Consider the following 15,393-nt stretch of genomic DNA (forward strand, 5'->3'; position numbering starts at 1 on the left):
GGCAGCAGTAATATTACTGTCTTATGACTCATTTATTTGTGACAGATGCACAAAATAACTTTCTCCTTCATTTACTACACCTTTTCAACTGAACTTAAACCTCAACATGAATTCCCCCATACTTTTATTTTAGTTCAGGTGCAGTCAAAAAAGGCCTCCTCAAAAAGACAGTGTAAAATGAACTGGATGTTCCTGTAACTAATCAGGACTGATGAATCAAAATTTTAGGAAACATTTCTAGTTGCTTTATAATATTTTGGGCATTGTTACAGCGTCATTCAATGCATACAGAAAAAAGTAAGAATCAGCAATATGTACAACACATATGAATGCTGCAGCTCTGAACTGAAGGCCTTTAATTCTCCAAATACTGGGGTAAGATCACACCTAAACGTAATAGCCTACGCAAGCTGGCTCAACTCTCCCTCATATTCCCCTTTCTGATCATTATTATTACCTAGTTCCTTCTGTATCGCCTCACTGCTTCTTGCGTGTTGTGCACTTAAGAGATTATTGTTTTGTCCCACAGTCTCTTGTTAAATTGTGAGCTGGAACGCAAAGCCTATTTTTAACCACTCTTTTATATGTATGTTGCTGTATTAACAAATATGACAACAGCATTTTTTGTGTTTATATTAGTAATGCCTTCCTTTTCAAAGAAATATTACTTTCAACTCATTCACATACTTTTGTGGGCCTTCAGAGAAGGCTGTGAAGACATAAAAAGGAAGGGAAGAAAAACACAAAAGCTGTATGAAAGAGTAAATCTGACAACAATACAAAGCTCAGTAAGTTTTGAACATGCAGCTTGCTTCATTCATTTAATCCATTCCTAACTGTTTTCCTACCAACACTTCTGTTTTTGAAGCACTGACGCAGGGGTCCTCAAACTACGGCCCACGGGCCAGATAGGGCCCCCCAGGGTCCTCAATCCGGCCCCCTGTATTTACAGAACCCCCCCTGCCCATCCCCCACTAGGGGTTGGGCGGGGGGGGGGGGGGGGGGACGACCAAGCAGGCCCAGATGACTGCCTGCCACTTCATCTGCATGCCAGCCCCCTGTTTAAAAAGTTTGATGAGCCCTGCATTTAAGCATGCTGATACTTCTAACCAGTCTGGTTACGAAGCTCCCAAGACTCTGAAAGTAAGTAAAGCCATGCTGATGCCATTCAAAGAACAAACATGAGACACAGAAGCACTGAAGGGCAAAAACTTTGCCTGGAAGTGGCAGAGTCACTGTTTCAAGTGAAGTAGAGGCCAGAGTGTATTGCCAAGCAGAGTGAGCTGGCAAGTGCCTACAGAGGCAAGAGTACACAGCACACAGAAATTTGTGACACTTACTCTGGTGTTAATCATCAACTGGTACAACTGCTACAGTCCCTACATCAACCATTTCACAGAAGTGTACATGGTTTGCATGTGCATCTGACCAGATTTGAAGTTGTCAATTCTATCTGAAGTTATAAATTCTATCCTTAACTATGAGTCGTTTCCAACCTTTTTCCTATTGTTACGAAAGTGCTATATAAACATTTTCTTCCTAAGAAAAATCATAATGAAAATCCCCCAGAACCTGTTTCCCACACACACAAAAAGTGTGTATTACTGAAAACTCACATTTTTCTTTAAAACGCAATTCCTCTCTCCCTTCTCCAATGATGTCACTGCATAAAAAAATGCACCGAATGTCTTCGCTTACATAGTAAAAATAGCTGGATAGCCAAGGTTAATAAATGGAAGAGACTGATCACATTTCCGTTTATAGGAAATACCATTTCTTTTGATTTTACCAATACTTGTTTGTAGATGAAGTACACTAAAAACATTACCACATCAATAACTACTTAAGAACTTACTTGACTTTTTGAATCCAGATGCAATAGTCTGTAATGAAGAGATCATTAAGGAGGTAGGCAGGGTCATTCTCCTTAAAAATCTGGTGAACATCCAACAGACACTTCAAAACAGCAGCTTTTCCTGGAAACAAATATTTAGTTTTGTAATTCACTAGAAATGGTAACAGATAATCTTCACCATCTTCTCACCTTTCAGGCTTTAATAATCATGCTATCTACAACCATCTTGTAACTTCAAGTTGATTCACAGTCTCAGAACAGCAGTAATATGACTATGCCCTTCAGTATCTGCATCTATATGGATGTGGAGCCTCTGAAATCAGTAGGAACCTCTCTGCAAGAGTGAAGCCTCAAGGCATGGTAACTCATGCATGTAATTCTCTACAGCTGAAGCAGCCCCCTCCCCCAGCTTCTGCACTTCCCAGAGCTGTGCTAGCCCAAACTTTAGCAGAGTTATGTAGTGCACCAAACAATAATAAAGCAGCAAGCTAAAAATTATCTCGCAAATAACCAAAACTTATGCCCTATCATTTCTCTGAAGAAACCCTATTTCCCTGTATGCCTACAGAAATACCTGTGTTGGAAAATAGTAAGGCTGGAAACACACAGCCCACAGCAGGGTCAAGCAGGCAGGAGCCACAACCATTGTGTAAGCCAATATAAGTAATACCATTGCCTAACATCTAACCATCGCCTTAAATTAAGCGGAACTTTTCCTGCTTCTGTTAGTTACAGAATGATTTGGCAAATCGAGCCCCAAGAAAGAAAAAGTAAAAATCACTTGAGGCTCAAAAAGATGCCCTTTGACACACAGTTGATAAAGGCAGTAAAGATTAAGAACTTGAATGTTTTTTCATACCGCAACCAGAAAACTTTCTGTAGTCAGCTTGATTTTCTTCACATGCAGCCATAGTTTCTAAGAGGAAGGCTGATTAATGTAACCCCACCAACTAGCTGGAATACCCTCCCTCAGTTTTCTGATGAAAATTGCTAAAGAGTTAAATGCTAGAACACTAAAAAAAAATAATAAATATTTGTGTTCAATGGCAGGGGGGACACCACACCAAAAACCCCAATGTTCAAATAAAAACAGCCACTACTGCAAATGGAATCTAATAACCCTCTCCCAAGAGGCTGGCTCCTCCTAGGCTATGAAACCTGAACATGGATGAAATTACATTTTAAAGATTTAAAAACAAGCACACACTAAAAAGAGAGAGATCCGAACTCCCCCTGCTGTTCAAGCATGAAATTTGTTTGTTTTTAAGTAATACCTTGCTGAAAAAATGTTGACAGAGAAAGAAAGTTAAAGGATGTGGTAGGTGGAAATAAGGAAGGACCTGGAGAGTAAAATGCAATAGAAACAGAAGTGACAATCTCATTGGTTTGGAAAAGATCAACTGAAAAAGGTCAGGAAATAAAATATAGAATCCCAATTATAACTGACGAACTTTTAGACTGTATCACCATCAATGCATGTCAAGCCAAGCTTGTCAAACTTAACTATTTTGACTAAAAATAAATGGGCTCTTTTAAAAAAAGTTATATGTAAAATTAAAAAGAGCAAAATTTTAAGATTCTAGCTGTCAAGCTGCCAACCCAAACCATTTATAACATTCACCACTGTTACTCATCTGCCAAGTAACAATGTAAATTAGCAACTATAATACCAATTCTCAATAAAAAGTAGTCTTTCTTCATAAAGTTTTGGATTATGGTAGCTTAATGGGCTTCTAATCAGAGGTTGCAAATCTAACCAGGCTTTAATTCAACAGGGAACCCTACCTACAAACACATGGAGCATTGCAAATTACTAAACTTTGGCTTTCAGAAAATGCATCTCATACATGCACCTTATAAACAAGAAGTCCTTATGTGAAACTGCATTTAATATCTTACTACAGGAACAAAAAATAACAGCTTAAAAGCAAACAGTATTTTAGCCTTAATGTAGGATATTCCATACTACACAGATGATTCTTGGCCTATTTATGTGAAGTTCCACACCACAGGTTCTGTCTTTGGATATCTACTCCAGTCTTCAGCAGACATCTGGTCTTAACGCTGTAGTTATGTATTCAATAGTATTATTACTTACACTGGCTTAAGTACTCTCTTTGTTACACTCCTTAGCCTCCCTCTTTCCCACAGCTCTTTGTGATGTGCCACTGCAAGTATCTGCGAAACCATACAGTGTACTAGATCAGAGAACTGATGAAGCCCAAAGATGAACAGGCTAGAGGCTTTTTTGGCAGCTATGTCAGTCCAACTCACTGAAATGTTGTCTATTAAAGCAAACCTAAAACGTACTAGTTTTAAAAGTCTTCCTTCTTTTGTAGCCCTAGAACAATCATTTTTTGAAATTCACTGTATACTGGAATTAAGAAAGCCATGAAAGAGAAGATTAAGACATGCCAAGGGCAACTGATTTCATTTTCTTTACATAGCTTAAAGAGGCAAGCACTTTTAAGTTCAAGGGTGAGGAAGAAAAATTGTCTATTTAGAAGAACAGCAGTAAATGTTCAAGAGCTGGTACAAGAAACTTTGATAATATCAGGCAAATTAATGATGTATTTTTAAACCCATTTTTGCATTATCTTCGTGTAAAGTTACAGCTCTGCACTACACCGATCAATAAACACACTGCTTTTTTTACATACAGATACTATTTCCTGATTACTCAAAAAAAACCCACTAGTTATATTTAAAAAGATTCCAACTTCTGTAATAGAATCAAAACTGTTTGATAATCTTCTAAGCCATTAAATTTTAAAGATGTGGAACTTAAAAGTATATGACTTAAAACGGACTCCAGCTTCCTCTATTTTTTTGGCTTGAAGATCTGTGTTAGCGGTAAAGGAGGATAATAACCAACTTGAAATCTAGATATACTGCAAAATGGGATATCAAGCCTATGTACTAACTCATTGTTTTTCTGAGAAAAATGTGAATTTCTTTTCCTGCCATTAAAAAGTGATTACACTGTTGTTGGGGAGAGGATGAGTTGTAACTTCAGAGGAAAAGCAGCAGAGAAACCAAGCAAAGAAGGCAAGTATCACAGAAGAGTAATACGTATGTCCACAGAACATTGGATTCTTCTGGAGTTCATTGCTATGACAGCTGGTAGAGGAGAGCCTGCAACTTCAATTCCAGTTTCACACAGCCAGTCCTCCTTCTACGGATTAGTTCAAACATGTAATTTGACCCCAGTTCTGGATCTGCCATTTGATACAAGAACCTACTGATACACCCATCATGAAATTCTACCAGCTTTCGTACTGAGTATTTGGAAGCAAAGGAAGTTAACCGTCCGATCATTTTATTTCACATAAAGGTATTTTTCCTGCAGACTTCAGCACATTCTTCCACATTTTCAAGAAGGAGGAACATTCAACTAAAAGGACAAACTTTACTGCCCCATTAAAAAAAAAAAAAAAAAAAAAGAAAAAAGTAGCATTCTTAAAAACAAGAAAAGAGCTCTTGCGGACTTTTAAATGAAAACACCCTGGTAACAACTTACACAGCTAGGCAACAGTACTATCTGGTTTTAATGGGTAATAATATAATCCTAAATCTGTTACTGTTAACTTTGGTTCTTTCCGTACAGAAGTAAGTTTTATGTTGCAGCAAACAGCACAAATAAATTCTATTTGTTATTAGCTCATAGACAGTAACTTTCAAATCAGTATTATGCAAAGGTAAAACAGTTTTGAGTAAATACTGACAGAACCAGCCCACACCACTGGCATATTAACGGTCTACTGAAAAGAAAAAGGGCTCCACGTATTCACATAAACACACCTCAGATATTTGTTAGTCAACTGTCACATGCAGTATACACATTATGTTGGAGATAGCATTGTAGCTGGATGCACCAATGCATTTTATTCCCTTTTTTAATCCTATCCAAGAACAGATAAATACAGCAGATAAAATAGTTCACAATTCAGCATAGTTAAGTATTATAGATCACTAAAACAGCATCAGAAAAAAAATATCTGCTGAGGACCTCAACCTTAATCAGCTTAATGCTTTGGCAGGAAATCTTAATTCAAAATAAAAAGTGTTTAAATCACATGCAAGGATCCTTAATAGCTTAAGAATGCACTATCCTCTACCTTGGAAATGATCCACCAACATAACACTAGTATTTTAAAAGTCAAGTCACACAACTTGAGGCATAACACCTCAGTCCCATCAGAATTCTTTTCTATTTTTAGTTTACTTTGCTTATTATTATCATCAAAACTTTTTATTATAATATATCCCAGCCTCTGCTACCAGCATCTTGAAAGAAACCTCAAGTCAGGATAAGGTCAACTCAAACTGATCCCTTAAGTTAAACACCATTCCTGTTGCGTCTACCTGAAAAGGAAGTTGTGTTACTACTTAATTGAATTATTGTATGTTACTTCACAGTCATTTTTACCTATGTTCATCACACATATCACAATACAGTGCCAAACTGGTGAGGCATCATTTCCAGTAAACAAAGACGGTAACAGTATTTAATGCTATCTATAACTACTTGCTTTGCACATTGAATAGTTTGCTAAGTATTCTGTAAAAAAAATTCCTCAAAAGCATGGCTCAACTTCCATTGAAGTTTGAACGAGGAAACATTTTGACTGAACAGGTGTGCCTTGGCAGTACAAAGATTATCTAAGAAATCTAAAAATTACTTCTTTTAAGACTATATATACACACACACTTCCCCCCACCCAATTCCGATTATAAACAGCCAATACATCCACTCTGTATCTTAGTTCTTTGGTAGTTGGCTACTTAAAAAGCTTAGTATTTTTCACACTATACATGCACCATAATAGTAAATACTAGTTTGATACACAAACCCCAGAACTTTCAGAAGTTAACATTAATCACAATTACTTTTATCACCAAACTACTAACTTGCTAAGTCCCTCCCAACGGATTTATAACCACATGAAGGAAGCAGTGCACTTGTGTCTGCTTCCCAGGCAGCACTTGGAGAATGTCACAGCTCATACTCAGGATAGTGTTGTCTTCTCTACTACCAGTTGAAATGGGCACACATTCTCTTTTCTTGAGGCTTGCTTGTGCCTTTTCAGCATCTTGCTGATCCACGGCCAGCTCTGTGGAGGCAGCCAGTCACCCCATACTGCACCGTTTCCCAGGCAACCAGCACAGCACAGACATGCACAGAATGAAGCCAGGCCTGCTGCATTTCTTAGCTAGAATGGTTTAGAAGCAGCCACAGAAGTTATCACCTAAATGAAGTTGAATTTCTTTTAAAGCTTATGGCAGTAATTTTTATGCAAAGCACTGAGGTCAGAAAATACAAGCCTAGCATGTCTCCTGGTCCAGTAGAGAATGAGTTAGCATACCCAAACTACTCCTCCAGAGATGACAGGGACTTTGCTGTTGAAGCAAGACCATCGTGGGTGACTTCAGGAGACCACAATGATAAGCCCTACTGGGGCCATTGTGTTCTAGAACCAGAGGGACATGTGGCTGCTGTTGCCTCTCACCAACACAGGAGGATGGAGCAAGAAACCTGGCACACAGTTATTGTAGATGTCACTTCCCTTACCAAACTCTAATAAGAATGTCACTGCTGAAAGAATAATGCACAAGCATTAAGATAATGACAGCTCCACTCCTGAATGTGAAACAAAAAAGCTACACATATGTAGTGCGTAGTCCGTTTTTTCTCCAGTTTTAAAAGAAAGTATTTTTTAAATTGTCATTTATTTTTCGACAAAATAGTTTTAATGATATTCACTGCTTGGTTTTTTTATGAACAGCCTTACTTGGCTGTTATTTAGGACTACCTTACTTCCTAATAACAAGCAGAGAACTAAGATAACATACACTAGTCAGAGATTTTGGCCTCTGCTCCCAAGAGAGAAAAATTATATAGGAAGTACTAAAAGAACAATGATGCAAAACAAGTTTTAATGCTGACACAAATTCAGGATTTCTGTTCTTCCCAGACTACCACTGGACTTACCAAAGAGTCATCTCAACCATTTTGCCTTAATCCTATGGAAAACTGTAACACTGACTATGAAACACAAAACCCTCCTTGTCCTCAAATTTGTGATTCTGTATGGCAATACCAAACTGGCACACACAATGAGACAGTTCACAAATTAAAATGGCTAGATGTCAAATAGTTATTTTGAACAAGAAAAAAACAAAATTAATGGACTGGCTCAGTTACAAAACCAAAAACCAACAAAAAAATCTAATTCTAGAAAATAAAACTGTCAAGGAGAACAGGACTCCAACATTAGGATACATTTCCTTTCTGACATCACCGACAAGGGCCGAATTAAAACAGTAATTCTTCCAAACAGTAGAACATGCATGAAGGCTGTCCAGATTTGCAACTTCAAAACCATGATGAGCAGAAGTTAAACAGTTGGAACAACTGCAGACAACGATGCTTTAAAAACTTCCCTTAGGTACAGACAAATCATGGAAGTTGTCAAAAATCCTTCCAATCTTTTTTTCACAGGGTTTCAGTCAGGTTGTTAAAGAACACAAAGAACAACAGAAAACAGGACTGTTGTTATACAGTAAGAAACTCTGCTTTGAAATAAAAACTTAAGACACCTTAAGAATAGGGTCTGAAAAAACATAGTATATAACCTACTTTAACATAAGCCTCATTAAAATGTTCTTGTCCAACAGAAAAATCTCTTTACAGATAAACAACAGTGTAGAAAAAAATACTTTAAAGGCTTTTCCCCTAAAGCTTTACACATCGTGGCTGGACTATCCTGATTTATCCAGAAACAAGATCTGATCAAAGACTTTTCTAAGAATGAGTCATTCAAAACATTTCTTCTGAGTAGATTTTCTGTTGTGAATAATACAGCTGAATTTACACTACAACTGTTGCCTAATAAATGAGTTGCTTCAGGGGCTTTTTCCTGCTAAGGAGACTAATTTTGTTCTCATCTCTCCCCAGCCCCATTTTCAGAACTATCAAGTTTTGGTGAAACTGGCCAAAGGATTCAAAATTTATTTAAAAAAAAAAATAAGACACACAGACAATGTGGCTATATAGGCATTACTTCCTATCCCCAAAAAACTTACCTAGTTGCAGTATCATGACTGTATCATTGAAGGCACGTGTCACTAATCCAAAATGTCTGTATAGGGGATAGCACAGCACTCTTCTTCCAAAAGATACCAGGACATCATGAACACTAGTGAAACTCTGTGTATACCAGTGAAAAATCTTAATTAGTCTGTATGATTTTGGATACTAGGAATTATTTTTTTTCCTTTAATTGAAAAATCATATAATCGTTTACATGGCAGGATAATGGAAGTCCTATACATTTTATTGGTTTTGAATTAAAACAAAAGAACATAGAGAACATTAGAATAAAATACCTAACTCAAGGCTTAGCCATCCTTTAGATTAAAGCAATAATATATATAACTATGTGGGACAGATGTAACTTAAGGGGAAGCTATAAAAAGCATTTTAAGAATAAAGAAAATGTAAAACCAGATATTAACAAGATACATGTGTACATAGAAGATCTCTAAAAGTGATCCATGACTGCCTTTCATGAAAGTTAGATATTCAAGACAGGGATAAATATATCTGCCTAGGGAAAGCAGGTCATTGACCTCCTTTACAAGTGAGAAAGACCTCTAATTTACCTAGGCCAGAGGCATTAATGACTTAAAGACTTTACAACTGATTTCCTTTCCAGCTTTCACTTTTCAAGACAAAAAATTCCATTTATGAATCCAAAAAGAAATACCTATTCCATCTTGAACTCTCAATTTATTAAAATTAATAAAAATGCTTTGCTGACAGCCAGCACTTTTTTGCATTATGTGACTACCTCAACCTATTTTTCATTTTAATGGATCGACATTAAGCATTTAAATAATTTATGTTTTGTTATTTAATATTTAGAGTCTAAGGTGTGTACATGTCATGCACAGCAAAATGGCAGTCAGTTCAAACAAACCATAGCTGAGGCAATTTTGTTTACAGATTGATGAAAACACCCGCCTCTACATGGTTTGTAGAACAGATATAGTTATTAACAGCTTGGTGCCAGGAGACTGAATTTTCTGGGTGTGAAATATACTGTTGGCACAGGCTGCACCAGGATCTGCTATATTATAGGATAAGCACACATAGAAAACTCCTTCACTATGTTAGGACATGGATCTGAAAAAAATTTGAGACAAGGCAATCACTGAATTGTAACTTCACTCCTTTGTAACTTGCTACTGCAGAACATTCAATTGGACACAAGTTAAAACTGACAGGTCTAGAAAACCAGTTGTCATAACATAAGTTCTTACCGAACATAAAATTCACCACTACTAGAAATCTTTGAAGGACTGAACCCAAAAATCCTGTCAAATAGCATTTTTGATCCTGTAAACAGATACTTGGCTCAGTAATTTCCGGAATGAGGAAAAGCAGTCCTTTCTAGCTTACTGCAATCATAAGAAATCATGGATTACAGACCAGATTAAGTCCCTTCCCACTTGAAGCTCTGTATTAACTGAATTACATACATAGGCCTGTGTGCTTTCAGTAAACCATCTGGAAGTGGAAAGAATAGAAATTAAGTTTCCTTCCTCTATCTATGTTGGTTTCAAAGGGCTAGTAGCAACTAAACAAACAGGGATGTGACAATAACCCTGAAAAGCAGTGAGGGGGCAAAGCAACACATGTACTCTAACCCTCCATAAAGCCTGAAACAAAAGTATTCAGTCTATGTCTGAAATGTCACACAACACATTACAGCCTTAATGAGACAACAGTTCTACAACTACCTAACTGAGGTCTTTTTGCTACAAGAACATGGAATTCAACTTTTCCATGATCGAGGGGGGATATGGGGACAGATAACGCCACACAAAACCAAACCACCTTTTGATTGAGTTCTAAGAGCTTTTCCTATCATTGGGTTTGCATTTACTTCTGGGCTTCCCAGTTCCACTCTCCAATGCATTTTGAAGCCACACAGCAGAATGGAGGAGAAGCCAGAAGCCACTTGATTTGCAGCCTAGAAAAAGAGCAAGCTAGAAGTGCATTCATGAACTAGGAAGGCTGAAGAAAGGCTCAGCAATCAAAACCCCCAGAAGTGAGCAATAAGCTTCCATCTTCATAAGTTATTAAAATATATATCCAAGGTAGGACTTAAAGGACACAAGAAGACTAAGAAATTACATTCCCTACTTTTCATGCTCTTCTTATTTTGATATACTTCAGCCAGTTAAATGGGAAGGTATCTATGACTTCTGATCAAGGAGCCAGAAGGCTGTATTTTCTTGCCCTAAGCATGGAGTTGCACACACGCTGTGGATAGATGTAAGGAACAATTACAGTTACTTCCTAAATAAAGATCATGACTTGATAATCAAACCCAGGAGAGCTAGGAACAATGTGTAGACAAGCAGCTTTTTTTGTAGTGCCTATCCTCAGCTTTTCCAGAATGAGCTAGAAGGCCTGGCACCCAGACACATAAAAGGTCATACTCCAGCCTCTTGAAGCTACTAGTAGCTGGGAGCCCAGAAGTCACAATCAATTTCTTATAACTACACAGAGGACATACACTTAATGTATCTTCTGAAGCGCAAGCTTTCCACAAAAGCAATGCACAATACCAAAACCAAATAATACAGCAAACACATGATGCAAAATTTAAGTTTTAACTTACCTCCAGCCAGCACAGTGTTGCACTCAGCTTCCTGACATTCCAAGCTGATTCAACCTGGTTTTAAGACAAGACCGTAAAACAAGTATTATCCAATTCAACATTCAAGACTGCCGGCAAGCTATTTAAGATAACATTCTGGCAGTAATTTAAGAATCTTTGTGAATATGAAGCAGTAATTATATTATGTGCATAGAAATGGCCACAGGACAGCATTAAAAATTATATTGCAATGCAGATGTTAAATAACTGAATTGTTTTCCATATTGGGATTATGTAGCCCATGCACAGAGGCTTCAAAATACAACAGCAATCACAGAAAACCAGTATCTTAGTGGAATTCTGTCCCTTTTCACCAAGCAACAGAATCTCGAGTCAACAAAGCTCAAGCTAAAATGCTTTGTTTTGTGAAAATGGCTCAAGACTTTTGGCTTTCAGAGAGGGTCCTAAAGCCAGTAGTACACGTGAAATATCATTGTTTTTAACATGTGACAGATTCAGACTATTTGTGTGGTAGTGTGGTCTAGTGAGGTGATTAGGGTAAAAAGCCAGGAAGCATTGATATATAATCCTGGCTCTACTAAAGATCTGCATGGCCTGAAAATCTTGGTTTTTCTATTAAAAAGGAGAAAAAACCCACAGTGTGTTTTCCACATGTACCATATGGTTATTGTGAATATCCGTAACAAACTGTACAACTGTGTTCATCGGCTATTTGCAATTTTGTGCAACTCTAACTCATGATACAACAACCATCCTAGATTATTCTGTCAAATAAGTGGGTCTCGACATTTCTGCCTACCATTCTCAAACCCATGCCCTCATTTTAGTCTATGGTCAGAATGCTTTCAATTATATGATCCAATAGTTTGATTAAAAGCCTTGAGAAAACATCTAATTGGTTAACACCAGCCAAGGAGATGCTAGACATGCTTCCCAGATACAGCTCTGTGCCTATTTCAAAATAGCAACCTAACCACAGAACAGCATGGCATCCATTCTAAACTTCTGCTATTTTCTTAATTCTTTATATCCTGTGAAAAAACTAGGATACAGAACACAAAATAAAAAGGTAGCTGCCGCTTGTGTAAGACATGGACAAACACCAGAATCTTGAAAACTGACACATGCCTTCCTACTTCCATTCAGTGACTGACTACTAGAGAAACCTCTGCATTAGGATTTTTTGGTTTTAAATACGTATTAATTGTTAAAATTTTAAATGCCTCACTTTAGGTTCTAGCATGCTTCAGAATACACCTTCCCTACTCAGTGCATAAGCTTAAAAACACCCCTAAAACCCAAGAAAAACACCCAAAAACCCAAATCCACAACAAAACCCCCAAAAAATCACTTTTTTAAAAAGCATGTAATGGTAGCCTATATAAAACACTACAGTTTCAGTCCTATAGATTAAATTATTTCCCATGCTTTCTCAGAATCCAAAAAAGTAGTGGTATTATCATAGTCAAACATGGTGGTTTTGTACAGTTCCATCAACATAAAATAATAATTATTTGTGAATTCTGCATTTACAAGAATCAAGACACATCACAACACAGAACAAATCACAAACAAACAGAATTGTCTGGAGTCTCTTGCAACTCCAGTTCTCACCTACAGCTAAAAAGCTGCTCCAGAAGAGCAGCAATACTTAGTCTTATTAATTCCCACATGCATCCTAACAGCTCAATCTAGACATATAAAGCCTTTAATTTTAAATGACTCAATTATGTATTTTTAATGCACGGAAGCAAGTTCATTTTAAAAGGTAAGTTTGCTAAATGACAGTACAGGGTCCAATACTAGGTCCCTAAAACACAGGGGTTTTTTAAACTTACATTCTTTTCTCCTTCATTGACATAGACTTCATAGCAATACGCCAGAAGGATATCGATTAAACCAAGATATACAAGATAACGACTTCTTTTATCCAGAACATAAGATTTATTTGTCAATCTTCTCAGCTGCTCTCTCTCTTCCTCAGAGAAGACAACTATAGAAGTAAAAGAATAATTGATAAACTTAAAGCTGGCACATTCATTTTAATAGGTGGTAATACTACGTCAATAGTCACTTTAAAAAGAAGCATGTAACTAATCACATATCACTCATCACTCAAGAAAAAGCCTAAATCATTCTTACTTTCATTTTTTACTTTCATTAAACTCTTGATTTCAAAGTCAAGTTCCAGCCGTGCAATGTACTGCACGTACACACTAGCAATTCTGAACTGCTCTGAACGTGCCAAGGATTTCTGTGGATGCCTGAGTATCTTAAAGATAAATGCACAATCAGATTCTGAGTAAACTGAAGTTTAAGTCCACATTGTATGAGACAAAACTAAAAAAGAGGATAACAAAAACATATTTTCTCATTGTAGAAAAGGGTAAGAACTAAAGAAATAGGGAAGGAAAAAAAAAAGATACAGTTCTGTATTTCCAAGCTTCACCAGTTTCAACTCATGACCTAGGTGTGATTTAGGAGCTTTTCTTGTGCTGTCTGATAACAGCCTTCCAGTGTTTGAGGAAGATCAAACATCAAAACCTTACCCCACCAACGCTGGTATGAAAACTGCATCTCCTTCCAAAGAGCTATGCTATCTACCATCAGTGCCTGTCATATTTTGCTCTTTTTATCTTCAGTGTACCTCATTTAGTTAAGAATGGTTACACTGAGCCAACCCAAGGAATCTTCTTACCCAGTACTTTCTCTTTGGGATGCATAATGAAGACAACAACACTGCAGGCATACTGTGACAATCCATCAAAGTATTTCTCGAAGAAACAGTGATACAGACATGGATAGCTAAGACTGAATATTGAATACTAATCCTTCTGAAGGGCACTTAAAACATTTCAGAAAGCATGGCAGAATTGCCTTGAAGTAACAGTAGAGATTAAGAAGATAGCCAACTGGAACCCATCTCTGAACAAATTCAAAAGTAAATCAAGAAGCCATTTAGTACAATTAAAACAGCCAGAAACCAGAGCTAAGAGACTTTCATCCAGGCTGCCCAGAGCACAGGCATTTCATGTCAACAGGCTCCAGTTTACTGGATAGGATAGATGTAGCGCGCACATTTTGGTCACACCACAGAAGGTAATACTACTAGCTTGACAGCTAATGCTTTGCTACGCTGACGAAGTCCAACCCCATGATTTGTTCAAGCACCAATTACACTGGAACAGAGTTTAAAATACCACTCATTGAAAGAGATTTCTCTGAGGACAGGAACAAGCCTAATGCAGCACTCTTGTTACTCTTTCAAAATAAACCCGAAGTGCCAGGGTAGATACACGATGTACCCCTTAACTCATTGAATTTCAATTATTTTTTTGTAGGGGAAGGGGAGGGGGAACAAAAACCAAAATGCTACAAGTATCAGAATCTCTCATCATTTATTCTTTTATCACCCCATTTTCGAGTCACTATGTTCTGGCATACTTACCTGGGGGCAGAGAAAAGCTGTAGGCAAGATTAACAAACTTTAAAATGTAAAACAGTTAACACTAAGATGAGGATGTGATACTGGCTAAGCATTACTATGTTCATAACCCCTGACTTAGTACCCAAAGAGTCCTTGCTGTCTGACAGGCAGCTGGGTAGAGTCAGCCTTTGTAGCTCCCCGACACAGATCCTTGAATATTGCTCTGAAGTCAAGCAAGTCTCCCTTTATTTACAAGCTCTCACAAGAAGCAACTCCTGCTTTTATAACCTCTGGAGAAAGCAAATGTCTTCCACTTGCTATGATCTCATAACAAAGTGACAATTTAGCCAGACCAAGGCAGTTTAACTCTGGTTTTCTGTTAATACAATGCAGTTTAGCATCACCCCTTAAATCACAAA

At 37.3% G+C, this 15,393-nt stretch overlaps 1 protein-coding gene across 3 annotated transcripts in view; it reads right to left on the minus strand.

The window, feature by feature from the left end:
- Window positions 1-15,393, minus strand: part of SHQ1 (SHQ1, H/ACA ribonucleoprotein assembly factor) — a 51,482-nt gene that overhangs the window by 20,774 nt on the left and 15,315 nt on the right. For all 3 annotated transcript variants that reach the window (XM_080382613.1, XM_080382615.1, XM_080382614.1), the window contains exons 8-11: window positions 13,386-13,540; window positions 11,548-11,601; window positions 8,942-9,065; window positions 1,856-1,976 (exon numbers count right to left, since the gene is read on the minus strand). In XM_080382613.1, coding sequence (XP_080238739.1) covers window positions 1,856-1,976; window positions 8,942-9,065; window positions 11,548-11,601; window positions 13,386-13,540 — 454 coding nt within the window. The remainder of the gene's footprint in view (window positions 1-1,855; window positions 1,977-8,941; window positions 9,066-11,547; window positions 11,602-13,385; window positions 13,541-15,393) is intronic.

This window comes from Falco punctatus (genome assembly GCF_963210335.1).
Source record: "Falco punctatus genome assembly, chromosome: 4".
Classification (NCBI taxonomy): Eukaryota; Metazoa; Chordata; class Aves; order Falconiformes; family Falconidae; genus Falco; species Falco punctatus.